General features: G+C 33.7%; 1 protein-coding gene across 2 annotated transcripts in view; it reads right to left on the reverse strand.

The window, feature by feature from the left end:
* Window positions 1-645: 645 nt before the first annotated feature.
* The window catches only part of LOC124359330 (telomerase Cajal body protein 1-like), a 64,489-nt gene continuing 37,224 nt past the window's right edge, over window positions 646-27,910 (reverse strand). Inside the window, exons 8-11 of one of the 2 annotated variants that reach the window (XM_046811989.1) lie at window positions 26,466-26,595; window positions 14,041-14,194; window positions 6,743-6,805; window positions 646-1,453 (exon numbers count right to left, since the gene is read on the reverse strand). In XM_046811989.1, the coding sequence (XP_046667945.1) occupies window positions 6,794-6,805; window positions 14,041-14,194; window positions 26,466-26,595 (296 nt within the window). In that variant the 3' untranslated portion in view covers window positions 646-1,453; window positions 6,743-6,793. Of the gene's footprint in view, window positions 1,454-6,742; window positions 6,806-14,040; window positions 14,195-26,465; window positions 26,596-27,910 lie in introns of those variants that run through there. The other variant, XM_046811990.1, reaches the window with a different exon arrangement.

The following is a 27,910-nucleotide window of genomic DNA, read 5'->3' on the forward strand; positions in this document are numbered from 1 at the left end:
TTATATGGTGCAACTAGCCAAAAAAATCTTGATTCTATTCTAAAAATGCAAAAAAAGTCTATTAGAATTATTCAGAACCTGAAACCAAAAACCTCAGTTAAAGAACACTTTTCAAAATTAAACATTCTTACAGTTTATGGCCTTTATGTTTACGAAGTAATTGTATCTTTAAAACAAAGATATCATGATCAAATATTTAATAGTGATTTTCACATGTATAACACCAGACAAAGTAAAGATTTTGCCATTCCCACTCATCATTCGGCATTTTTTTGCAAGAAACCTCAGTATGCAGGAATTAAATTTTTTAACAAAATTCCAGAACATATTAAGGCTGAACCATCATTCAATAAGTTTAAAAAAATACTTAAGGATTACCTAACAATCAAAGTATTATACTCTTTTAAGGAATTATAAATGCAATAAAGTAAAATTAGCCTAATTTTAAGAAATGTTGAATACTTTTAAGTTAATGACACTATTCAATGTATTGACTGTAATACCTATGAATAAAGAATTATCTGAATCTGAATCTGAATCTGAATCTAACACAAATTTAAAACTATGGAGAAATGTATGTCCAATTTTCCAGTCTGTTGGTTGTTTGAAAATGTAGGTTTCAAATAGAATTGTCAACAAAGATAATTCCTTATACTGATAAAAGCAATTTATTGTAAGAAGCAACAATCTACAAGATTTGTCAGGAACTGCTCAGTGCTACTATGGTGAAATTGTTATACAAATTGAGCGATTTATTAATATGGCCATGTAACAAATAAAAAATTTTTCATATCATATTTAGGATATTTAAAATATTTTGATAGTATCGAATACATAAATACAATATGATGTGATAAATGAATGACAATTCATGCAATAGTCAAAGATTTCCTGAGCTAAGACAGCTTGATTAATGGATTCAGCTCTCTACTGGCAATGTGAAATTAAGAAATTGAATGCATGGACAATTTTGGTCTGTAGTCACAGTTAATTGACATCATTTATTATTATTACTATTTTGAACATCAATATTTGTTAAGTATTGGGCATGACTTTAGAATGCCAAAACAGGATGGAATTTACTGTGTGAGCATGCTTAGATGTACAAAAAGCATTGAATAGGAAGCATTCGATAAATTGGTGTCCTTTGATAAGTTTGCAATGTAGTATGTTTACAATAAAAAGTAAACAAATGACTATATACTGTTGTTAACACAACAGGACAAAATTGGTTTCAAACTAAATCTTGATTACACAGCCAGATTACAATGAAAACTGCAGTACCATAATTGATAGGGATGGTTTCTGACATTACGGAAAGATGGTTAGTTAAAAATTGTGAATATCTAAATACTATTTAAATACCACTAAAGTTTTAACATGTCCTAAAACGTGGTCTGAAGGTCATTTCAGAAGAGACTATCTTGATCCCGACTATTACTGCATTCAGCTTCTGAAAAATACATTAAATATAAAAAAAAAATTGGAAAAAAGTAAAAATCTCTAACTTCAAGAAAAGAATTAGTGCACCAAGTACATTAAATATCTAGAAGTGGCAAGTACCTCAGATAACCCAAAACCCATATAGTTGCAAAGAGGAGATATAAACTTCTTATTTTAGATTCCTCTATTGTTCTTGTACCCACAAGCAAATATTGTTCTTGTTGGCAGGACAACAGATTGTCCAGACGCCATTGTAGTTTTTACTGCACAATCATTGCTTTTTTATTTAATAGAAGTGATTTTTGGGATTGATTTCGATGAATTATTATTGGACTTTGAATTTATACACATTACATTTATACAAAACTTATACACATTACATAAATCATAAGTTTACATTGTATATTTCTAAAAATCACCATATAATTTTAAATACAAAATTGTACTCAATTCTTTACACATTTAAAATCAGGTATACAGAGTATTCAGTAATGATTGGATCAAACTTCACCAGATGATTTTTCAAGTCAAAATATATAAGAAATTTCTAATTAATCATAGTCCTGTCTGTCTGCCTGTTTGTGTTTTTAACTTTAAAATTTTTATCTTTGAAGTCGATAAAGATATAAACTTCAAACTTTACACATCTGTTAGTATAACAAAGACCAATGTTTAAAAAGAGTTCAAAATAATTATCACTTTAGGTTTTAAAATGGCAGCGATAATAAGTCTCCTGAGCTTAATAACTCAAACCCCTTAGATTTTATAGTAAATAAACAGGAATAATAAAACATGGCAAAGGATTTTAACATTTTAAGACCAAGTTTGTTGTGCTACAATAAATAATAACAAAGAACTTTAAGTTCTCCTAAGCATACTCCTTTATTTACATTCTACAAAGTAATGAAGTTAATCTTGACTATTTTACAAATGGAATCAGTGTTATTACTACTTTTTACCAGATATATGCATCTATTAATGCCAATTTCAATATGTTTAACAAAAAATTCATTTATTTTAACCTACAAATGGTCTTTTTTTACAAAAAAGTGTTAGTACAACCTGCATGAAAGTTACAAAAATTACAATACTGCTTTTAATGTTTCTTGAATACTTCAAAACAATGTTTCACAGCAAATGTTCAAAATGCTGACTTCCTTTCTCTTTGCAGAGTCTGAAGCATTGCAAACTTAATCATCGAATTTCTTAGAAAGTATTTATTTCCTGCATCTGAGCTCCTGCCTCAACAATTCGAGCAAACAAGGTCCACTCTCTCTACAATAGGAGTTAATACACTACCTACTTCATTCATCCCCAAAAAGAAAATTCAACTGGAGTAAGATTTGGAGATTATGGAGGACACGGGACACAAAATTTAAATGCTCGCAAACTTCAACAGCAAAGTGTGCTGGTGCTCCATCATGCTGAAACCATAGATCTAGTCTCTGTTGAAAAGGTACATTTTGAAGAAGGTCAGTTAAAAATACAATAAATGATGAGCTAAATATATGTGATATGAGCAGTATGCTGTTTGCTGAGTACGCCCGTTACGTAGAATGTGAGATCCAATAAGTGTATCATTTAGAATTCCAACCAACACATTAATTGAAAATCTGACTTGATGCCCACGTTGTACAATAAAATTAGGATCCATTCATACATAATTATTCCTTACATCAAATGTCCCCTCACAAGTAAAGCTAGCTTTGTCTGTGAATAACACATTTTAGAAAATTAGGTAAATCTATTTCTTGCCGTAAAAACCAATGAGCACATTCCACTCTTTTAGGATAATCCTGTTTTAAAGCTCGCACTTTCTGTAATTTTAAAGAATGTAGGTTTTAGTACAATACATTCCATATTGTAGATTTTGGTGCATTGATATTATTTCTAATTGCTCTCATACTAATATATGGATTTCGTTTTGACTTGATCCAAATTTCAAAATCTACTAAAAAAACTCTTTTAGGCTTTAATGCAACACTAATGTTTTTTTCATGGGAACATCATGAAGAAAAACAAAAACAAAAACCAAAACCAACCAACCCTTGAAACAGTTCCTGAAGCTGTTTCTAACCTACCTCTTCCTGCTGAGGTAGCTCCTGAAGCTACCTCGCATACACCATCACCTGGTAACACAACTCAAGAGGTTGTTATGCCAACATCCCTACCTTCTCCTCAACAAAGTGCCTCAGGAACACAGGAGGTTCCAATGCACACTGAAGCTCCCATACATGGCAAGGCTTTATCTGAGGAAGGTAGTACAAGCGCTGAGGAAGCAAAAGCCTTTCAAGATATAGAAGATCAGCTCCTCAACAGCCCAGGCACTCCCATGTCTACAGGTAAGCTAGATGATGCCACAGAGCAACTCGGCAACCTCAGAATGAAGAGGCCTAATCTCACCACTGCTCACAGGAGAGAAGCACTAAAGGCTAAACTTCTTGAAAAGGGTGAAGCTTTTGACCCTTCCAAGAGGAGGAGGGGGAAAAAGAAGAAAAAGAACCTAGAACGGCAGGAGGTCTCAACTCCGGGCCCAACTGCGGGGGAGGGGTCGGCCAAACGCCCCAGAGGCACCTTGGCCACCCCACCCTCCGCTGAGGGGCCCGCAAAGAAGGCTAGGAGGGAAACCCAAAAGCTGGAAGCCCACGATCCCGAGGCCTCTGGTAGCACATCCAAGGCTACCTACAGAGAGGTCGGGCGATCAAAATGGCCATAGCCCTCGAAGGCTACCCAGAGGCGAAGCTTAGTGCAGAGCAAGGAGAAGCCATCGAGGACGCAATTATGGAAGAAATCCAACCCCTGGAGGATGGTTCCGTTCCATCGTTTGCGGGCACCTACCTAGAGAAAGGTGTTTTAATTGCTCCCTGCATCAACGAGCACACCAAACGTTGGCTGGAAGAAGTAATTCAAAGAACAAAACCTCTGGGAGACGACCAAAACTCTCTGAGAGTGGATCTGCGTAAGGACATCTTGAGGTCCACTAGGGTGTTTTTCAGAGCTCACCCGAAGCTTCTGAAGAAGACACCTGATAAGGTACTTGAAATGTTCAAAAAGCAGAATCCCAACCTAAACGTAAACGAGTGGAAAATCCTTCCATCCAAGCCAGATCCGAAAGGTTACGGATTCGTCTGTTTCCTGGACGAGGTCTGCTACAAGGCTGTGAAGGCTTCCAACTGTAGAACCAACCTAGGACTCTGGCAGGTCTCAATTGTCTCCTCGACAGTCAAGGACAATGCCACGAGTCCTACAAATCAACCTACAGCACAGTAGGGCTGCTTCGGCAGCCTTCTGCCAGTTCTTCCTCCAGGAGGGATTTGATCTGGCATTAATTCAAGAACCATGGCTTCACCAAGGGAGAGTGGCGGGCCTAAATGAAACCAAAGGTAAGTTAATTTACTGTACCTCTCTATGGAATGTCAGGACCTGCATCCTGTTGAGGAGAGGCTTGGATTTTCTAATCCTCAACGAATTCTGCTCCAGAGATCTCACTGTGGGCACACTGACCTGGAAGAATGGAGGCATAGTACAGAGCACAATTGTAGGCTCCGTATACTTGCCATATGATGCCAGGGAACTCCCTCCATCAAGAGACCTAGAGCTCCTGGTGGAAGAAGCACAAGCCAGATATCAACAACTACTTTTAGGTTGTGACGCCAACGCCCATCACTCTGCTGGATGGGGCAGCACCAACACTAACCCCAGAGGTGAGGCACTTTTACAATTTCTTCTAAGTAGGGATCTATTTATATGTAATAATGGTAACCGCCCTACGTTCGTAACACGAATTAGACAGGAAGTTATTGATATAACAATCTGCACACAAGGTATACTTGGAATGGTTGATAATTGGCACATAAGCGAAGAGGCCTCATTATCAGATCATAGGTATATCCCCTTCAACTTGCAAGATGAAGCTGCAGAGGTCCTCTATCGCAATCCCAGGAGGACTGACTGGTTGGGATATAAGTCTGACCTTCAGTCACAGTTGGGATCGGTAGGCGGAAGGGTGCGATGCTTCACAGACATAGATCAGATAGCTTCTGACCTGCAGAATGCTATAATCAATAGCTTCCACGACAATTGTCCATTGCGACGGGGGAAGAGTCAAACCAATACTAAGTGGTGGACTGCGGACCTCGCTCGCAAAAGGGCTAATGTTAGGAAGCTGCACAATCAATGCAAAAGGAGCCGTATCTGGGAGTCCTATCATAGAGCTCTAACAGAATACAGCCTGCACAATCAATGCAAAAGGAGCCGTATCTGGGAGTCCTATCATAGAGCTCTAACAGAATACAGCCTAGCAATCAAAAAGGCAAAACAAAGTTCCTGGAGGCAGTTTACACAGAAGGTAAATGAATTAAGCGCGGCAGCTAGACTGCAACGTTTACTAGCCTCAGGTCCAACCGGTCACTTGGGATCTTTAAGGTCCCAGGGAGGTCAATACACTTCCGGGTCTAGTGACAGCCTCAAACTTCTCCTTGAGACTCACTTCCCTGATTGCATCTTTGAGAATGATGACACTGGAACGTCTGGTAACCATGATGGAGGCTCATGGCCAAGAGCTTATCGTGGTAGCTGGGCCATTGCCAGAAGGATTGTCACTCTCTCTAAAGCCAAATGGGCAATTTCTAAATTTGCCCCTTTCACATCTGGAGGAGGGGATGGAATCTTTCCGGCCCTGCTTCAACAAGGGCTGGAGAATCTCCTCACCCTTCTATGTTTTATTTTCCGATCTGCCTCCGTAATCTTCAAAGTAGTAAGTCCCGTACCAGCGTATAGTTAATATCTTTTATTTTATAATACTGTAATTAAAATTTCTAAAGTTTCCCATCTTTCAGAGTCTGAAAATTTAATTCAATTTTTGAAGTATTGTGAATTAAATTTTGGTCATAAAGTAAATATCAAGTTTTGTGTTATATTAATTTTGAGTATTTTGAGAAGAGAACTTTTTATTTTGTTTTGTTAATTTAAACCATTTTTGGAGAAGTATACCTTTTTAGTTTAATTTTAATTTTAATACCTTTTAATCAGACTCTTAATTAGATTTGTTCGATTGAGTGACATTTGAAGAAAATTGAATCAAAAGTTTGTAAACTTTGTAAACTTTTGGGTGAACTTAAATTTCGGAATAAAGCAAGTATTTCCAAAAAGTTGTTTAATTTATAAAGTATTTGCTCCATATAAATTTAAAATATATGTGCTATAATAACGGTACACTTGTAACATATTCCTTCCTCCTATTCTCCTTCAAATAGAGGCAAAAACATTATTTGTATAAATAAATTAACTAAACAATCACCTGCATTGAGATCAGTGACGAGTATGATTGCCACTGGGTGTTAACAATGTTTTAGTGTGTTTCCTGAAACAGAAGAAAATATTAGTATAATCACTCAGTTTTACAATTTGTATTTAGTTATAAAGTAAAATATTTTATAACGGTTTCTAAAACTAATTTAATTAATAATGTATTTATATCTTTATCTAACTAAGTTATGATATGACTTATTTTAAGAATTAAATCTCTTTTATACGTTAAATCATGACTTTGTACAGGAATGCATTATACTTGATTTCAGTTACAATTGGAGTTAAAATTGTATTTTTTTCAAAATTCACGAAGGAAACAATTACCTAGAAGTCTGAATTAGTGTGCCAGTAGTACAGTTTAAGCCATTCTGCAATAACATGCCAAGTTACAACAAGATATCCAAACTTTGATGTTTATTTTGACGATGGAAAGATTGTAAAGGAAACAGGATTTTTCCGGACATTTGCCATCGTTCAGTGAAACAAAAAATCAGTAACACTATGTTTCGAGATCTGCAATCTGATCTCTTCTTCAGGTAAATAACTAACCTAATACATAACTACAAACTAGGTTAAATTAACAAATCATACCAAAGCGTTGTAGCACGCCTGTCAGGTGAGACCCTTTCTCGTGTTTTTTTTTGTAGGCGAGACAAAAAGACCATTAAAAGTAAGGATAAAAGAGCACAAAAAAGAGCACGAGAAAGGGTCTCACAGAAAAGTCAAAAATTGCACACCATTGTTGGTCTGAAGACCATCATATCGGGAACCACATTTTTTTCAAAAGGAAATTAATAGAGGCAACCTACATTAAATTAGCAAACCAACCAATCAGTCAACCATCAGTCGAGATTAGGCCGCTTTGATTGCCAATTCTAAAAAAATGAACTAAAAAGAAAACCAAAAGTATCAAATGGATCTGGTATTTGTAATAAACCAATGCGGGATCATAATATGGTTTTAAGAAGTTCATCTAGCATGAACCAATAATAATAATAAAAGGCCCATTCTTGTCACCCTTCCTTTTTATTTCCGCCATCTTGTTTCTTTCTGCCGTAAACGATGGCAAATGTCCAGAAAAATCCTGTTTCCTTCACAGATATCCAAAGTTTTGGTGGTTTTAACAGATTTTTTTTATATAATTCTTTTACTAAAAATAAAAAACCATTGTTATATAGATGAGTACTTTAAAATTGTACATGCATTTTTTTTCTATGCATTTATAAAATGACACCATTTGTTTGATTAGTATACATTTAATGAAATTGGTTGCTTAACAACTATATATGTAGAATTTCAATCAAACTTTGAAATTTATGATGTTGTTATTAAGGTATTAACTTCTGAATTAGTTTTTCTCAGTTCTTTAGATTATTTTATTATATATGTGAAAGTTCACAATGGCTCATCAAAGTAAGTATATTTAGTGTATATTAAATTTACTGACATTTACTTATAACCAATAAGTAAAACACATTGTTTGTGTTTTTTCTGTCCATCCACACACCTGCACATAATATATGGATCCAGATTTGATTTTGATTGGTTTTATACAATGCCAGAAACATAAACAGATAAAAATATGAGTAGGAATAAAAATAGGAAAAGAAAGGAATGATAGGATAGATGTTTGTACTACAACATTGACTGATTTTAACAGTTTAACAACTGTGAATTCTGGTATGCAGCAACATCTAAAAAATACATTTGCTGATTTCCTCCAGAGCTGAATACTTATTAGTGTACTTATATCTCCTTTATTAGTGTATTCTCACATATCGGTATTATAGTTTAATACTTAGGTGAACAATTATTATCTAGATTTATAAGCACTTTAACTCTAGAATCACTTTATATTCCAGTGTCACTAGAGACAAGTAATTTTATATGTATTGTAATATTAGCCATATTTGTCTGTATTTAATTTGGTCTTTGTATATGTTTTTATTTATTTTCAATGTAAGTTTAGTTTTTACAAAAATTAATAAGTTTTATAATTAATTTAGTTACAAATAATTCAGTACAATATAATAGTATAATCCTAGCATAATAACAACAAAATCAATTATGCAGTTGATTCAATTTAAGAGAATAGCAATAACTGTTACAACCAGCCAGTGGCGTAGCTACCTTGGGTGGCACCCGGTGCGCAAGTTGGTGGTGTCACCCCATCGGAAGTAAAAAGTGCGAGTATGGGACGGGGAATTCCCCATGACAGCGTCAGGCTCTTTTGTGGGAATCCCCGAATTATACATAGAGCTGTGCTAGTGCTAGTGGAGGAATCCCCAAAAAGAAATCTTTGTGCTAGCGATTTATTTATTTTTTGTTTGTACATTCTTCTTAAAGTTGAGAGACAAGGGTGGATGTCCCCCCAAAAAAGGTGACACCTGGTGCGGCCCACCCCCGCCACCCCACCTTTGCTACGCCACTGCAACCAGCCGTTGACAGTTCCAAATGCATCATGACCTTCCAGTTTTAATAAATTGGAGTCATGTAAATTGGCAATACAAAGTTTAATAACTTTATAAACTAAAAACACCCTAAGCCCCCAAAAATGTGTATCAAGTAAAATCTTTTTCAAGTAAATGTCTCCACCCATCCTCTTTGGTAGCGGACATTTTGGGAATAAATGCATCTTCTCTGGAGGTGAATATTAGAACTAATTCACTTCTCCTTCTTTACTTAAGTGGCTGAGATGCGAGATAAAACACTGCACTTAGTCTGACTGATATCTGTGCTGCATTTAGCTTCTGCACAGCAGAGTAGCCTGAACAGTAAAGCTAAAGATACAACTGCTGGCTCTCAATGTAAGAGCCAAAATCTTGGGAAAATTCTCTAAAAATAACATTCACTTACAATGGACCACACTGCCTCATGCGACAAACACACGATAAGTGCAAGACTTATCACTTTCCACTTCAAATATGATCGAATTCTGCTCATACAGGCTCATCATGGCAATTTTGAATCCATATAGCACTTATAACTTTGTCGAAACATTAAAAACGGTTAAATGTTGTCAAATCCCCTCTCCTTGCATTTGTTACATTGTTCTGCAAGGCCTGAAGTTGTTCACAGATTCAGGAGCGAGCCAGGACTGGACTGACAGCTGTATGCACAAGTCTATACATGCTGTCTTTGTTACTCTGGATGTGGCAGCCTGTGCTCACTTACTGCCATACTCCACCCACAACCTCTTCTTGGAAAAAAGATACAATACTACACGCCACTCATTATCAACATTCTTTTATCGAAATCCTTCCCTCATAGAGCCAAATTCCTAACTTTGATACCAACTTCTGAGGATTTGGAAATGTGACATTTTTCTTTATGTATAATAGAAAGTATGAATCTAAAATTTGTGTTTTCTTTGATAATATATTATATCCTGTGATCATTATTATTATTATTCAATAATTATGGTTAAGAATTCTTCAGGTATTTCCAAGTACCCGATGGAAAAGCCACACATTCTACTGATTACATAAAATCAGGTTTTAAAAATTCCAAACTTTGGGTCAGCATGGGAGACTTTGTACTCACCCCACAGCAAACAGCATTCTGGCCCGATGAGCGGCTTTCAATATTTAATATTAAATTAAAAGAGAACTAATTCATTATTTTGTTTTACAGAGATTAATTAAGGTGAAAACAAATAAAAAGAAATGTTTAGCATTTTGTAAAATACTCTGTATCTTCTATTCAACTTAGTTCACTGCTTTCAGAAATCACTGAGATATTTCAAGGCCATTATTTTGTATTAGAATGTCACTCAAAATAAACCACCATGTGGTCTAGCTGTGCCGTGACATCAGAATGAGTCATGATATCTTTAGGTTCTAGCTTATCAGAATTGTTTTCACTGTCCTCTGTTACCATTGAAAAACAAACTGCTGAACAATTTTTACATCACTAATCGCACTGATGCTACTGTCAGTATGAAGCAAATCATTTACATCTTCCAAAATTAAAATTATCAACCTCTTTTAGGCTTTCTATTTTTACTCAAAGAGGCACCTATAACTGAGTGATATTTAGATGCACCCACATATCTCTTTAATCTAGACTGATCTTGTGCATCTTCCTCTCAGGCAATGATAACCTAAGAGTCTTTTGCCCTAAACAAACTTTTAAAAATGCACCTTCCTCTTTAATTATAATTAGATCCAAATCAGATTTATTTGGCTCCATTACCTATGTATTGGCCTTCCTTTAGGGTTTCTTTTTATAAGATAGTTTTGCTGACATTCCTTTCCTCTCCATCCCATCTGATTTTTCTGCACTTTATCTTACTCAATATGTCAATACACTCTTGTGCTTTCTTCTCCAATAACTTTCTTTATATGTAGGTCCATAAACCTTTTGCTGTACTTTACTCTCAGACTGTTAATTTTCTTTCTCTTTCTTGTTTACTTTCCAAGTTTCAAATTCATAAATCAAAAGCATATTATTGTTTTGTATAGTTTTATTTTTGTTTTGCGTTATGACGGATTTTGACCACATTCTGTTACAGGTGTATCATGGATATATGTTAGCAAGATTTAGTCTGCTTTATATTTCTCGTTCTTTTGTATTGTTGTTGCAGGCCTACCGTACACTGTTAATTTGTTACTATCTTTGTATTATACACATTATTTTGAATGCCAAATATATGTTAAAAGAAAAACAAATTGTACTGTAAATTTAACAAAAACTGTTTATTCTTTAAAAAATTTAACTATCTCTACTCTGTAAAACTGATCTAAATAACTCAAAAATCTGGACAAATGAGATCTGAATAAACAAGAATGTACTGTACAAGCAATTCAGTACACTGCTGTGTAAGCACTTCTTAACACACTTTCTCTAATCACATCAGTGACACAATAGTCTACATACATTTTGAATTTATAAAATCTATATATATAAAAATGAATGTTTGTATGTTTGTCCTTTATGGAATCGTGAACTATTGGACCGATCATGATGAAAATTTGTACGTATATGTATTTTTCCACGGAGAAGGTTTATAAGCTATGCCCATCCCTTTCCCGATTCAGGATTCCGCCCCACTGGTTACAGAAATACCCATAAGAAATGCATTGCAGCAAACATATGTTAACGTCTTTTCAAATTTTTAATCAGCTGTTCTTTGTAAACATATATTACACTTATAGTTTTAAAGCATAGAGTAAGCTTAAGAGAAACGACAAATTTTGTTTAAACTGTTTTTGCAATCACTGTTAAACATAGACTTTACTATCCAGATAATACAATTCAAATTTGACGTAAAAATTCACCTTTAACTGCAATATTTATTTAATATAAACCATGCTCATGCTTGATCAGAAGAGTAATGCAGATATCATAATTACTATCTTACGTTGGCTACAAATATAAAGAATGTTATAAAATCAACCTTAGTTGTTTTTTTTGACAGAAGTATGGTTCTCAAAACTCCGTGTGTACATATTCTCTCGATCGAGACAACAAAGCAAGCTCAATCGTGGCATCGGAGATATAACTAATTTAATCTAAAATTTATTATAGTAAAAAAAAAAATTTACTAAGTAATATAAGGACTTCGGTTCTTAAGATTTGCGTGCGAAGCCGTGGGTAACAGCTAGATAGAGGCAGGAATATGGTACATACCTTCATAATACGCCCAAGAGGCTCACGATGGAACGACTATCAATTATCTCAGCAATGTTTAGAATGTGATAGAAAAAGAATAAGTGAATATAGTGTACTGTTTTCAACGGGAAATTGCGTGCGAAGCCGCGGGCAACTTTTGCAAAAAATTATTGAAATGCGCAGCAAAGCGCGCCGGGCCCGCTAGTATATTATATAAATTAACACAAATATTTTTGATATCCCTCAAAACAGTAAAAAAGACAGAAAAATAATATATTTAAAATATTTACATTCTATATTAAGTACGTTTATATAAAGAGTATGGTGTATAAATTGAGACATTATAAACTCTAGCACTCTTATTTTCCCTCACTGTACAGTTACTTATACTTAACTAATAAAAACAGTAAATAACACATAAACAAGATATTGCGATCATAAAAACTCAACAATTGATGAACAATCAACAATGAGTCATCCCACACCTTTACATCAACAACTCTAACTGCTGTCATATACAACAAAATATAATACAAAGTATGTGGTTTTTCCATGTAAATGGTTTATTCATTCATTGGCACCATTTGGAAATCTCTTAATCCAGCTACACTAAAATATAGAAACATTCTATTTAACATTCACTGTCTGATATATATCGGGCGCTGGAGTTAAAATAAATACAGTGGGACCACTTTTTCTATTGTGGACTCCAGTGTTGCAATTTAAAGAAATTTTAAATTCCCTAAAACATTAAATGTTAATTTCAATATTTCTTTTTTAGATGTTAACTTATTTTAAAGCTGTTCTTACACTTTCAAAATTTCATATACAATTTATATTACATATTCATATATAATTTTATTGTGCAACATCTTTCATGAAAATTAGTGTAAACAGGTGAAATTTGAAATACAGATGTGTGGGCATAGAGGGTCTACTTATATTGACTGGGACAACACCCCATGTAAGTGGTATCTGTCTATGTAAGTGGTGTGTCTGTTTGTTGAGTTCAAACACCATTTGATTAAAGGTTGACATTTATTATCAGAGTTTATCATTTTAAAATTTAGTTAATAAACCAAATTTTATCATTTCTATAAACACAATAATATACGTGGGATAATATAGAAGTCTGACTAGTTTTGATAGTAGTATATTAGTTTAGTATAGATAGTACAGCTGAAATTGTATTAGTTCAGTAGGTATCTAAATTCAATTTCTATCAAATAATGATTACATGTTTTATTCTTGAAGAAATAAAATAGTCATAACCTATAAATAAAGCATAGTAAAACCAAGGTCGATTTAGCATGGGCCTGGAGAGGGGTAACAAATGGGGGATGTGGAATGACTCCTGCAGAATGGGGAGTACAAGAGCCCTTCCCTGGAAACCTAAAAAATACACATTTTGAAACACTTTTATGGATTTTGGAACCTAAGTCACTTTTATACGAAACTAAAACCAAAAGATCAATATTTCGAAAATACTTGGGAAAAGGCAATACCCTTGTGACCTCCCCCTCTCTCCCCCCCTGAAATCCAACACTGAGTTAAACATTAATTTACTAAACACATGCACTCATATCAACCACGGCTAAATCACCATCATCGTCTGTGACTTATGGTCACACGGTATTTTTCAATTTTAAATTATCTATTTAATGTGTAACTTACATCGATTTGGCCAATCCACCACAGTTTAACACTATCTTCACATCTGTCTTGAGGGCGTTTGGATTCAAATACATCTTCCTCATCATCTTCAACAATTTCAGGGATGTAGCGCTGCCCTGACGCAGTTGCTACTACCGGAATGTGTCTGTGTACACTACAGCAATAAAAATATCACATTACATTACATCATAGTGGTAGAGTGAAGGATCTGCTTACCCAAATTTAAGTGCAAGGAGACAACACAAGTTAGTTCAGTTTGGGTGAAAAGCCTAAAGATGATTTTAAGCCAGAAGAGGTGCAGAAATAATGAAAAATTAAATAAGCTCTCATTTCAATAAGAATATTTGGCACCTGATGATTGCAATTATATGGTAGACTAACTTTCTTGTTATGATTTCACACAGCAAATTCTTAAGTCCGCAAAAAACTTTTTAAGACGTATTTTGACATCATACAGTATCTCAAAGCATTTTTCAGAAAAAGAATCTCATTTCTTCGTTTAAAGTTTGAATTTGATGATGGAAGGATTGTGAAGGAAACAGAATTTTTTTTATATTTACCAGTGTCCATTGTTACAAGAAATTAGTAACATTGTGGATACCTAAAAGGTTATCAGGAAAAGATCAGGTTGTACATCACGAAACATAGTTACTGGTTCCTTTTATCACTGAACGCTAACAATGTCCTGGAAAATCCTGGTTCCTTCACAATTACCATTTTTTTTTATACTTATATCTGCATCACTTTTACTGTCCAAATTTCTAATGTCGAAGGGCAAACTTCAATTTCACTCAATATACTGGGTGGCGCAAAAAGGATGGTCGGATTTTAAACAACTATAACTCCATCAGTTTTACAAATGAATTTTATTCAATTACGTAACTAAATGCTCCCAGGCACCCAATTACAAGAAATAACCTCCAAAATTCATGTACGGAAAATAACTTCCGGAAGATGGTGTCCTTCCTCGGTGATGCATTCCACAAGTCTCTCCTTTAAATTTTCCATCACTTTCACTACAGTTTCTTCTTGAATTACCATAATTTCCGCACTGATTGCCTCCTTCAGATCAATTAAGTTTCGGGGCTTGTTTACGTAGACTTTTGACTTTGGGTATCCCCAAAGAAAAACATCACAGGCTGAGAGGTCAGGTGATCTAGCGGGCCAGTGGACATCTCCAAAACGCAAGATGATGTGGTGGGGGAACATCCGCCTTAAGACACACATGGAGTCATTGGCTGTGTGGGCCGTGGCCCCGTCCTGTTGAAACCAAATTCAATCTCGATTTACACGTAACTCTCGCAGTTTCGGCCCCAAAAAGCTACGTAGCATGTTAACGTAACGTTCCGAGTTCACAGTGACTGTAGCGTTGTTCTCCTCAAAAAAATAAGGACCAACAATCCCCAATTTTGACATTCCACACCAGACTGTTACTTTAGCACTATGAAGAGGCTTTTGGTGCAATTCTCTGGGATTAGTTGCTGCCCAATACCTACAGTTTTGTTTGTTGACATAGCCGTCTAAATGAAAATGGGCTTCATCTGACATTAAAAGCACAATATCATTATTAGAGTACAAAATGTCCAACATTGTTTCACAAAATCGTCTTCGGTGCTCAAAATCACGATCATAGAGCTTTTGCGTGATCATAATTTTGTATCGGTGAAACTGTAACTCACGGCTTAAAATGCGCTGCAACGAAAGACGGCTGAGGCCTACAGTTTGAGCACGACGCCTGGTGGAACGACGCGGACTGTGAGGCACTGACACTCTAACATTCTCAATGTTCTGTGGAGTAACTGCCGTACGTGGACGCCCAGTAGATTTACCACTCATGACAGACCCTGTTGTCCGGAATGCAGTCACCCAACGTGATATGGATCTGCGATCTGGAATGGGTTAATCACGCGCTACACCAAAACGTTGTCGAAACAATCGTTGCACAGTAATAAAAGATTCATTATTTCTGAAAAACTGTTCCACAGCAAAAACACGATGCTCGACCGTCCACTGCACCATGTCGTGACAAACTGGGTGTAATGGTCGACTTGCAGACGGCCGGCAGTGGTCCCCCCTCCTCACCTTCCACTGGTACTACGCAGTTCAAATCCGACCATCCTTTTTGCGCCACCCAGTACTTTCCTCACTGCTAAATTCATCATTATATAAATCATTCTCTAAATTCACAGTAATTTTTCAAAACAGACTAACAAAATATAACTTCAGATGACAAGATTTTCATACAACTGTCAATTACTAGTTATCAAGAGTGCTGTGTAATCACTGTATCTTTCAGAAACATAGCAAACTATCTGGAACTACACTATAATAATGGATGACATTATCATGTCAGACATAGTTTTGGCATACAAGTTGCATGGCAAAACCACAATGTCAAATGACGTCCAACGTACATATTGTTAAGTGTTAAAAGGTTACATTGTACAGTAAGGTGGAACGAAAAAACAAAATTTTTGAACTTAAAACGTAATAAAAGGTTAAAACTTGTGTTTTTGTACAATCATATGTAACGTTTTCAGGTTGTGCATCGTGCCTAAAGCTTACAAAATTTTGGCATTTGAAGATGTATTTAAAAAAATGTATTTTATGACTTTTCTAACGTAATTGAAGCTGAAATAACACTGTTGTAGCTCTCCACCTGCTATAGTAAAGAACAAACATGCGATATTGCCACTTTTAGTCCAGAAAAGCCTTATGACACAGGTTTGAAATTGCCATGCCAAATTCAAGCCATGGAGAGATATGTTAAACTGTGACAGAATTTTCTGAGATAGTTTGTGGACATGAGAACAAGGATGGGTTTATTAGGGCAACTTTACTCTCCCAGGCGAAAAAAACCCGTGTTTAATCAGAAATCACATTTCTAACTGATATCTTAGGCAGGAAATGTTAAAATATGTTATCTTGTAATTATGCAATGAGCCACACAGACAGGTTTTATATACAAGTCTGTGCTACCACTGCATGGGCCTTGACCAAATCGGTGCGTGCCACCGCGTGGATATAACTTTCCCGATGTTGATAGCTAAAAGTGAAGAAAAAAATATTCTACAATATTTACAAGTGTTAGTGTTCAAATGAAACCTGTCCGTATTATTTGTTAGTACTCGCTCTTACCGTACTGCAAGTTTGACGATTTGGACATTACAAACATAACGATGAAATGTATGAAATCCTATTATCCTTTCAAACCTTCCATCGTCAATAACAAGCTTCACACAAAGGATAGCAAAATTATAATTTTATTTACAAAACAAAAAATTACCCTTTAAATTTTACAGCAATCTTAGTTTTTCAATATATTGTTACATTGTTGGTGTCTAGGTTTACAAACTGATAAATTAATTAAAAAAAATTAATCATGAATTGTGTTCTGTGTATGGAGAGGACGTCATGAGGTATTCTGCTGTTAAAAATGGTATCGATTGTTTTGTGAAGAACAAACCAATGTTCATGATAGAAAGTGAAGTGGCTGACTGCCTGTGGTTTCCAAAGGTTGAAAATCACAGATATTTCAAAGTACTTTCCACAGATATCAAGAGGTCTAGTTGTATGAAACTGTGACCAAGAAACTTGGATATCATAAATTCTGTGACTGCCTGATGTGTACCCAACTCTTGACTGATGAATTTTAAACAAAGAGAATGGGACTAGTTAAAAGTTTCTTATTCTGTACCACAAAGAAGGTGACAAATTTATTAAGCACACAGTCACTGATGATGAAACATGAGTTTGATATGTCAATGCCGAGCAAAAAAGACAATCAATGGAGTGGGTTTAGCTTCATCACTATGAAAATTGCCGCAATATATTATGTGTATAGACAGCAGCATTTTATACAATAGATGTTGAAATGTTTTTAGTTAGATACAATAAGTGTTTAAATTTAAATGTTAATTACGAGGGCCATTATTCAACCTCTAATCTCACGCCATGACGGCCAGACATGTGACAGGTCTCGCATCTTCCCTGCTACATTTGTCACCGTCGAGTTCAAGTAGTCAGTTTAGGTTGAGCTGCAGTCACATAAACATGGCCGCCTTTATTGATTTAAAATTTAAGGATCTATTCGAGAAATGTTAAAGCTTGTTGAAACTTGGTATGAACGTTCTACGAGTTAGGTTGGATGAAATGGCAATGGATCATTGTTGGGGCCGATCAGACCAAGAGGGGCTGAGCCCCACAGTCAAAACTTTATTCTACACAACTGCTACACACGCATTGTGGTTGGATGGATTTTATCATAATTGGAATGTATGTTCTACATGATAAATGTTTATCTTAAATGGAATTTGAATGTTTCTGAAACAAGGGATAGGAGCTCTAGGGTTAAATCCATTTTATAAACTATTAGCTCTTGGCTGTGTCTTTGCACATCATTTTCAGAATAGAAGGGCGTAGCCTTCTTAGTAAAAGCATCTATGATGGAGTCATATGATTGTTTTAAAACAGAAGCAAGCATATATTTGGTACTTATTATTTCTGTCCTGCAGAAATGCAAAGGTTAAATATAATTTTTACTGGTTTACTTTTGTTTTGTGAGTGTAAGAGAGCATACATTTCTGGTTTGAATAATTCAATATTTGGATGACATGGACCCAACACATGTTAGTACAAAATATTTTAAAATACGTCTTTGCTTTCAGACAAATTAGGGAAATTTTGATGGAAAAAGAAATTAAATTAGCTTACTACGCTTACATTCAATCACTCCTTTCTTTCAAACACTACTATACTATTATTACATAGAAACATGCTGACTTGATCTCCCATGAGCCAAGCACAGTGATGTGATATTGTTGTATCATTAGAGATAAACTAACACTAAACTGTGTATTATTAATTAATTCTAATTGTAACAAAGCCAGTCCTTGTTATTAAACCGTGTTTTCCTTTTCTTAGTTTTCAATTACAATCTTTATTTATAAATTCCAACACATTTTTTTAATGCTATTCAAGATGTCAAGTTCCTTTATTTTAAGTTATTGTGACGGACAATCAACTAAACCTTGTGCACACGCTGAATACCCATGCAGGCTTTATTCCTTTAAATTATATAATTTATATCTTAGCTAATTAACTAGTAAAATTATTTCTTTCATAATAATTCTATTTAGTTCATTACTATTGTAATGTTAAAGCGTATTTTATATACAGTTGCTGGAATAAACATTCATTCATTCGATCAATTAAATTTTTAATGCCACAGTTAAGTTTGCCTGTCCCATGCCTCAATAAAAATATATATATATATATATATATATATATATATATATATATATATATATATAAAGGTCAGGAAAACCAATTTTGATTAAATAGCGTATATTTTTGGTCAACAATACTTCTGATTTTATAATTTATTTTGATTGTTTATCCCGATCAAGAAAATATATGTATATAAAACTTAAAAAGACTAGTTTAGATTAAAAGCATCTGCTTCATCGCTTTGTGTTCTGCTTCCGGTATAAATTGAAAATCGTTGAAACTAAGTTCATTTAACACTATATAATAAGTTTTGTGTGGAAGAAATTTTGCTGTTTTTCTGTATTCTGTAGTGTGAGAAAGAATGGCTCACTGAGGCATGTTTGTGTCCATCCCCCTGCTCTTTTTTAAAGTATTAAAATTGCCATACACAATCTCAAGGGAGCCAACCAGTTTCTCATTCACAGATTCATTCAATAAGGTGGTTTTTATAATAGAGTAGAAATAGTATTTGAAATGCATTGGATGGTTTAAATTTGTCACTTGTGCAATCTATAGTAAAAATTATACAGTAATTTTCCTTTGCAAATCTGCATTACACAAGTGTGTATATTTTATACTTTCTAAACTTGTAAGTGTTAATATGTTTATGAAATGTTTCTGCCTCTTTGGTGAACTTCAGCTGAAAGTGTCAACAGCTGTATACTGTCTGTTAAATTTGGATTACGTTTTGTAAATATTAGCATTCTTTTTCCAAATAACAAAGTATTCCAGAAAACTTTTCCAGTTTTTCTCTTCACAAAAACTTCTCTAAGATTTCAACAAATATTTTAAATAAAGAATGAGCTGGGTTGGTCCAACCGTTCCTGATATTAGTGCGTAGTAACATATTTAATGATTCATTTTTATTTATAAGATTAAGCTAGACAACTTTTCCTTGGATGGATTTCAGCCAAAATTTACATGAATGTTTTATAGAACAAGAAATAACCAAGGATAGCTTGTAAAACTGCCTTTGAAGCCAAGGAAGCAAAGTCCACTGGCAAAAAAAGTATTATGTACAAGTACTATAGACACCTTGTGATAGGATGTATTTTAATAATATTATGCTCAAATGTTGTGTATAGTAAAGGTCAACCAAGAATGAGTTTTCAGCACCTTTTGAGGAAAAGTTAAGCTGTGATCGCATTTTTCGTATTTAGTGAATAAGCCGAGAAAATGCGACACCGTTGAAAAAAGCTCTCACAAAACTGCAATAAAAGCGAGAAAGAACAACTAACCACGAAAAGTATAATGAATTTTTTTAATCAGTTTACAGCGATACAAATATTTTATTTTTCAACGATACTAAGATCATATTTTTTTTATCACACTTAATTTCATATATATATATATATATATATATATATATATATATATATATATATATATATATATATATGTATATGTATATAATATTAGAAGCAATTTTTTAATGCTGTCTGTAGAAGGCAGCATTAAAAAATTGCTTTAACAAGTTTTAAAGATAAACTTGTTATAAGGGAATTGTTTTATAAAAAATAACCATACCACTAAAATTACATTTTGTACTTTAAACTGAGAAAAGACTTTGTCTTTTGTATGTTTTTACAATAAATTAAAAATGTTGTTTTTTAATTATTATACTGTTTTTAGTAAAACCTCTTAAAAAATCTGTTAATTATTGAGGTTTTAAATATTTTAACAACAGTATACTTATTAATGTAAATATTGGTTCTGGACACTAAAGTATTATAGAACAGTAGACTGCTTTTCAATAGGTATTATTGTAATCTCTGTGCCATACCAATAGTACTAATAAGTACTACAAGACAAACATTTTTGCTAAAAGGTCTGAAGAGCTTGTAGCATTTTTGCTACAAGAATTTTTATTTCAGCTTAAACTCTGCTTTAGAGACAAGTAGACAATAGACCCCTATGACCAAATATATTATTACACTAAACACCTCTTGGTTAGATAAACTTTAACCAAAATTGACATGTTCGTTCTATATATGATAATTGTTTAGTGAGCATTGATTTTTGGCGCCCTTAGAGACAATGGGCACTTGGAATATAACTAGACAAATGTTATTCTAAAATTTTTGTTAATCAATTAAGTATTGAATTAAAATTAATACTTAATAACTGTACAAAATGTAACCCATTACAGATCGATTTGTTTGGCTGCTCATGTTCCATGGAGTCCAAATTAATTTATGTGTTGGCAGCAGAACAGTAATGTTGCTCTGCAACAATCCAATTCAGACGATATTTTCAACAGAACTTAATGCATGCAACCTATATACGGAACAATAAGAAACTAGTTGCTGTTGTAAAAACAGCTGAGTAAAACAATACATAAATCAGTAGTGCCACATAGGGGAGAGTAAATTCAGCTGAACTACAACTTCTACATACAACTGCAATCTAGAGAATATTTACAAATGTGTTTGAGAAAACTAAAGAAGAGCCGTTGTTAAAAATATTCTATAGACTAGTAATAGTGCTCACACAGCATGCAAGACACTATAAGAACTATTGGTAAGTAAAATTGAAAGCATTTGTTTTTGCTAATTGAGCTCGTCACTCAGCTATTTCATGGTGAGATATTTCATCAGTGATCTGCAATTGGTTAAGAACACATCAGATGGCTTAAAATGTCACAAAATCTTGATGTAAGGTCCACATGATCGTATTTTACCTGTTAAGCATATGTCAGTACCCTTTATGGCTCCTTAAATGATATGTTAGCTACAATATCATCAATTACCAAGAAAAATTGTAAAAAAACAAATTATGTAGAGCGAAGAGCAAGTTTACCATTAACGATGGGAGATTTTATTCAACCTAAAGCAAATAAAAGGGAAATTAAACTTACAGCTTCCACCACTGAAATGGACTTTAGCTTGGTGTCAGCTAACAGATTTCAACCTCTTGCAACAAATAATGAAGAAAATGACACAAATAGTCAAAATTCAAAACAGGTTTGTAATAAAAAAATAAACAAAATACTTTTGTGCGCTGATAGTCATGGTAAGGATGTAGCCTGGCATTTAAACAAATTGCATCATTCTTCTAGCGCTATTGGTTTTGTACGCCCTGGTGGTCGTTCCAAGCAAGTACTAAATATGGAAAATATTGAGTCTGAGATTCAGGGACCTAAAGACATTTTAGTAATGATATGTGGGACAAACGATGTAGCGCGAAATGAATCACAAGAAGCCTTAAACTGCATTTCAGACACTCTACAGCAATGCAAGGAGAAAAATGTAGTTCTGGTAGATTTGCCTAATAGATATGATCTTGCAAACTGGTCATGTGTCAATGAAGAAACAAGAAGGACCAACAGTGCCTTAAAGGATCTCATGTCAACACATAAAAATCTCAAAATTGTTGAAGCGAGCAGAGCTGAGAGGGAGATGCATACCCGGCAGGGCATGCATTTCAACACCAAAGGAAAACAATGGTTGGCTGAGCAGATCATTACAGCGATACAAGAGTTCAACCTGGAGCAACCCATAGCATTAGCGGGAGGCAGACAACTCAGTCCGAGATTGAGAGACCTGACGACCCAGGAGGGAAACGGTCAACCACCCCCACCAGGAACCAGCCCATAGAGGACGACACCTGCACTGCCAGGAAAGATTTTAGTTTTAGTTTTAGTGATAGCAATTTAATTGGTAACTCTAGTTGTTTGTTAATACACTTAAATATTCAGGGAATTAAAAGCAAACTGGATGAACTTAACTTATTGCTTGCAGATTTGGGAGAAAAAATCTGTATAATATGCTTGAATGAACACTGGCTTTCAAAAGAAAATGTAAATTTATTGAATAATATTGAATTTTTCAAATTAGCTGATTTTTATGTTAGAGAAAACTGTACTAGAGGAGGTTCGGCAATCTTGGTCAGAGAAAACTCTGGAATAAACTTTAAGGTCCGAAATGATTTAAAAATGTACAATGACAACTATTACTTTGAATGCTCCATAATAGAACTTTTGGATTTAAAAACCCCAATAATTATAATATCTTTATACAGAACTCCGGATAACTGCACCCTTAATATTTTTCTTGAAAAACTTGGTGGTTTATTGAATAAATTCAGAAATAAAAAAAATGTCAATATTTTAATAGCTACAGATTGCAACATCAATGTATTCAATAAAAAGGAACCACAAACATTATATGAAATACTTAATTATAATGGCTTTAAAATAAATATTGTTGAGGTAACAAGACCAGCAAGTGGAACATGTCTAGATAACATAATAACAAACAATAGGTTTAAGATTGATAATTTTTTAGTTACGAATGTTGGCCTCTCTGACCACAATGCTATTATAACATCTTTGCCCATATTTGAAAATAGAAGTAGGGATAAATATGTTATTCAGAGAAGATACACTAAAGAAGCTAGACATGACTTTATGATCAATGTTAAAAATACTGAATGGGAATTCAGCAATGCCAAAAAAGTGAATGAAAACTTTGATAGTTTCTTAAGAGAATTCCTATTCATGTTTAATTATTCTTTTCCACTTAAATCCGTCAAAATTAGAGGGAAGATTAGAGCAAAGTGGATAATAAAAGGGTTACAAATTTCAAGTAGAAATAAGAGAAAACTCCACAAACACGCACAAGTTTCAAATGATGAAGAAATTAAAACCCATTATAAAATATATAATACAATTTTTAAAAAGGTTGTTAGAGAAGCTAAGCGTAGAGCTAATGATTTATATATAGAACAATCTAAATTCAAGGGTAAAGCAGCCTGGCAAGTTATAAAACAGGAAATTGGTATAAACACAAAAAATCACGATGGAGTAAGAGAAATAGTGGTTAATGGGAAAGTAATTAGAGAACATAGTGAGATGGTTAATCATTTTAATGAATCTTATTTAAAGACTGTAGAACAATTGAATATAAAAAGCTCTCCGGTAAAAGCAGTGGGAAAATTACAAAAAGTTAACAGTACGTCTTTTCGTTTTAAACCTGTTCAAGCGAAAGAAATTTATAAATTAATATCAACGTTGCCTAACAAGTGGTCTACTGGCTGGGACGAAATTCCCTCAATAATTGTTAAAGACTGTAAGGAATATCTTGTGAAGCCAATAACAAATTTGGTTAATCAATCATTAGGAACAGGTGTTTTTCCAGACAAGCTTAAATATTCAGTAGTGAAACCCATTTACAAAAAAGGTGAGAAAACTCAAGTCAAAAACTATCGTCCGGTTTCATTGTTACCAGTGTTTTCCAAGCTATATGAGAAAGTAGTAAACCATCAATTATACAAATACCTAGAAAAAAATAGTCTGATTACTGGATGTCAACATGGCTTTAGAAAAAATTACTCAACCGACACGGCACTTACCAACCTTGCAGAGGAAGTTTACAGTGCTTTGGATGGATCACAGTCTACAGTGGCAGTGTGCTGTGATTTATCAAAGGCATTTGATTGTGTAGATCATGATATCTTAATGAAGAAATTAGAATTATATGGAGTGGAGGGCACATCTTTAAATTGGTTTAAGTCATATATTACAGGGAGAAAACAAAAAACAACTTTAGTATCAGACTATAAAAAGTATCATTCAGAGTATGAAAATGTAGTGTCAGGAGTTCCGCAAGGATCGATCTTAGGACCATTACTATTTACATTGTATACAAATGATCTACCACAAGACATAGACACGAAATTAGTCTTATATGCTGATGACACCACAGCTATAATCAAGGAGAAAAACTTACATGTAATGAAATTATTAGTAGAACAAACTATAGTTAAATTAGAAGAATGGTTTAAAGTTAATGGAATGATTCTGAATACTACAAAAACAAATATTATTCACTTCAAAAACAGACAGCAAAGAGAAGAAATGTTTACAGTCACAATAGATAAAGAACAAATAAATAGCTGCAAAAATGTAAAACTATTGGGAGTTTGTTTTGATGAGCATATGACATGGACAGGACAAATACAAAACTTATGTAAAAAACTCAATTCTATTTGTTTTAATATGAGCTGTGTTACACACATTACAAGTTTAAAAACAAAGATGACCCTATACTATGGCTATTTTTACTCAATTATGAAGTTTGGAATTACATTGTGGGGCTCAGTAGAGATAACAGAAAAAGTGTTAAAAATCCAAAAAAAGATTATAAGAATAATGACATTCTCATCCAGAAGAAGTTCTTGTAAAGAAAAATTTAAGAAACTGAAGATTCTTACTGTCCCTTGTGTGTACATGTATGAAGTACTGAGTCAAGTTCATGAAAACTTGAACTGGTTTTCTAAAGAAAAAACTATTCATCAACACAATACTAGAAATACCAATTTGTTGATATATCCTGTACACACCACAGCCATATTTGAAAAAAGTTTGTATTATATGGGTATTAAACTTTACAACAAATTGCCTAACAATTTCAAACAAATGCCACAAGTTGAATTCTTAGATAGAATAAAAAGTATGTTTGTCAAAAAGGCTTATTACAAGATTTCCGAATTTCTAAATGACAAAAACATAATAATCTAGTTATGAAGATTAAGTGTTTTCTCCTAAAAAACTTAAATTAATATAATACAAAATTCAATAATTGATCTCCATTTTGTTTTTTGAATATTGTTATACTGTTACCAATTTTATTGTTTGATTTGTTAATGGTTTTATTAATTTTATTGTTTTACTTGTTAATTGTTTTAGTAATTTATTGTTTTATTCGTTAATTATTTAACTAATTTTATTGTTTTATTTGTTAATTAGTTTAATGAATGATTGTTATTACATTATGGTGTACTACAATTTTAATGTTATCTGACTCAGGAATGCTTTACAAAATAAATGTTTGACATAGGTTTTAATACTGTTAATTAGTTTATAGTTAATTTATTCATAGCTGAAAATGTTAATACTGTTATTTATAATAGAGCTTATTTATTTGTTAGCAAATCATTTTAGCTAGAATCTTGTTAAATCTATTAGTACTAACGATGGGAGACCGAAAAAAGGGAAATTTCTGACTATGTCATCTGTCTTACCAGCATAGCTGGATCTTTGTAAGATGTAATATGACAATAAACATTCATTCATTCATTCAATACTGATCCAGATAATATAGGCCTAAATACTACGGTTTTTAATTAACCGAGGAAATTAAAAGTGTAAAACATACCTCAGCCCATTAACACAATCGTTATGGGCATGCCAGTGGGTCAGATGTTCGAGGACAGATGCCTCAGAATCAGTTGAACTAGAAGGTACAGTATGCAAGTCCCAAACATACACCTCACCTACACTAGATCCTGTACACAATATAAATCATGTTAACACAGATAGTCTATTCTCTTGTTTGAGAACCTGTATTTCAGGACAACACAAAAATAAAGTTACTGAGTATTTATTCATTAACATTTACTTAGAACCAAAGAACATAAAAAAATGGAAAAGTTCAACTGAGCTATACACCTATTATGACATATAACTAATATAAAAGAAATACATTAATAACTTAACAAATTCAGTTACTAACTGATAATCTAAACAGTATACTAAACAAATAGGAAATCAATATAAACTATGAGTAAAACTACATTAATATAAAACAAATAAATTAAAAACTTGAAATATATTCAGTTGATCTATCTAATTACTGATACACTACAAAAAATATTATACTTATAATAATGTAGAAACAATCATACAACCATTCACTCTATCTGATCACAAGCATCACCGACTCCCACCTTACAAATTCTATGGATGGCGTGCATGAACCGTAAACAACCTATTAAAAACTGATGAACGGTGGGCAGGAATACAAAGTAGAGAATCTCCCCTATATGCTAAATGAGGGTCGCTAAATGCGGGTCGTCCACTGTTATCAGATATGAAGCTAAAATTGTTAGACAGGAAACTAGTGGACTAGTTAAGAGTATAATAATTATGTAGCTATTAAAGTTTTAGGAGAGAGTTGTTGGAAATGAAAGGAAATGTGTTTGGCACGTCCAAGATTGAAAATAGATCTTATACAAAGCTTTGGGCTCCTGAAGCCTGTCCGACAGCTCAACAGTAATTTTGTTTACAACTATGTCATAATAGTTGAAGTGTGGATACATAAGTCTTAATAATATATAACTTATAATAACTTTGACTTTGAGTTGCAGGTATACAGCAAAACGTTTTAAATTGGGAATTCTGGCAAACATTCTGTTACGTCGAAGGGTAATGGAGAGTAATCTTTAGATTTTCCAATTCTGAAGTCATTGACCCTATTCCACAATGACTTGGTAGATTGATGCTTTGACAGAGTTAAATAATAAAATCTAACCTTGGAATTTCTAATTTGCTGCTGAGTTTGATTTCTAAGCCATTTGTAGACAACCCAATTCAGAACAGACTTAGATCACTGAGACACCAAAAAAACATAAACTCTTTGTTTCTGAAGGTGTTTTTTCTTGTTGGAATCAATTCAGTTATCCAGAGTGCAAGAGCTTTAGTAACTCATTTAGTGACAACCGGTCCATGATAATCGAATGAACTGTTAAGAAAAAAGTTAAATTTTAAAACAATATCATTTATACTGGTGGCTGAGGTAACTTCATGCCCAGGGAGTACAGC

The sequence above is a fragment of the Homalodisca vitripennis genome, chromosome 4, assembly GCF_021130785.1.
Source record: "Homalodisca vitripennis isolate AUS2020 chromosome 4, UT_GWSS_2.1, whole genome shotgun sequence".
NCBI classification, from domain to species: domain Eukaryota; kingdom Metazoa; phylum Arthropoda; class Insecta; order Hemiptera; family Cicadellidae; genus Homalodisca; species Homalodisca vitripennis.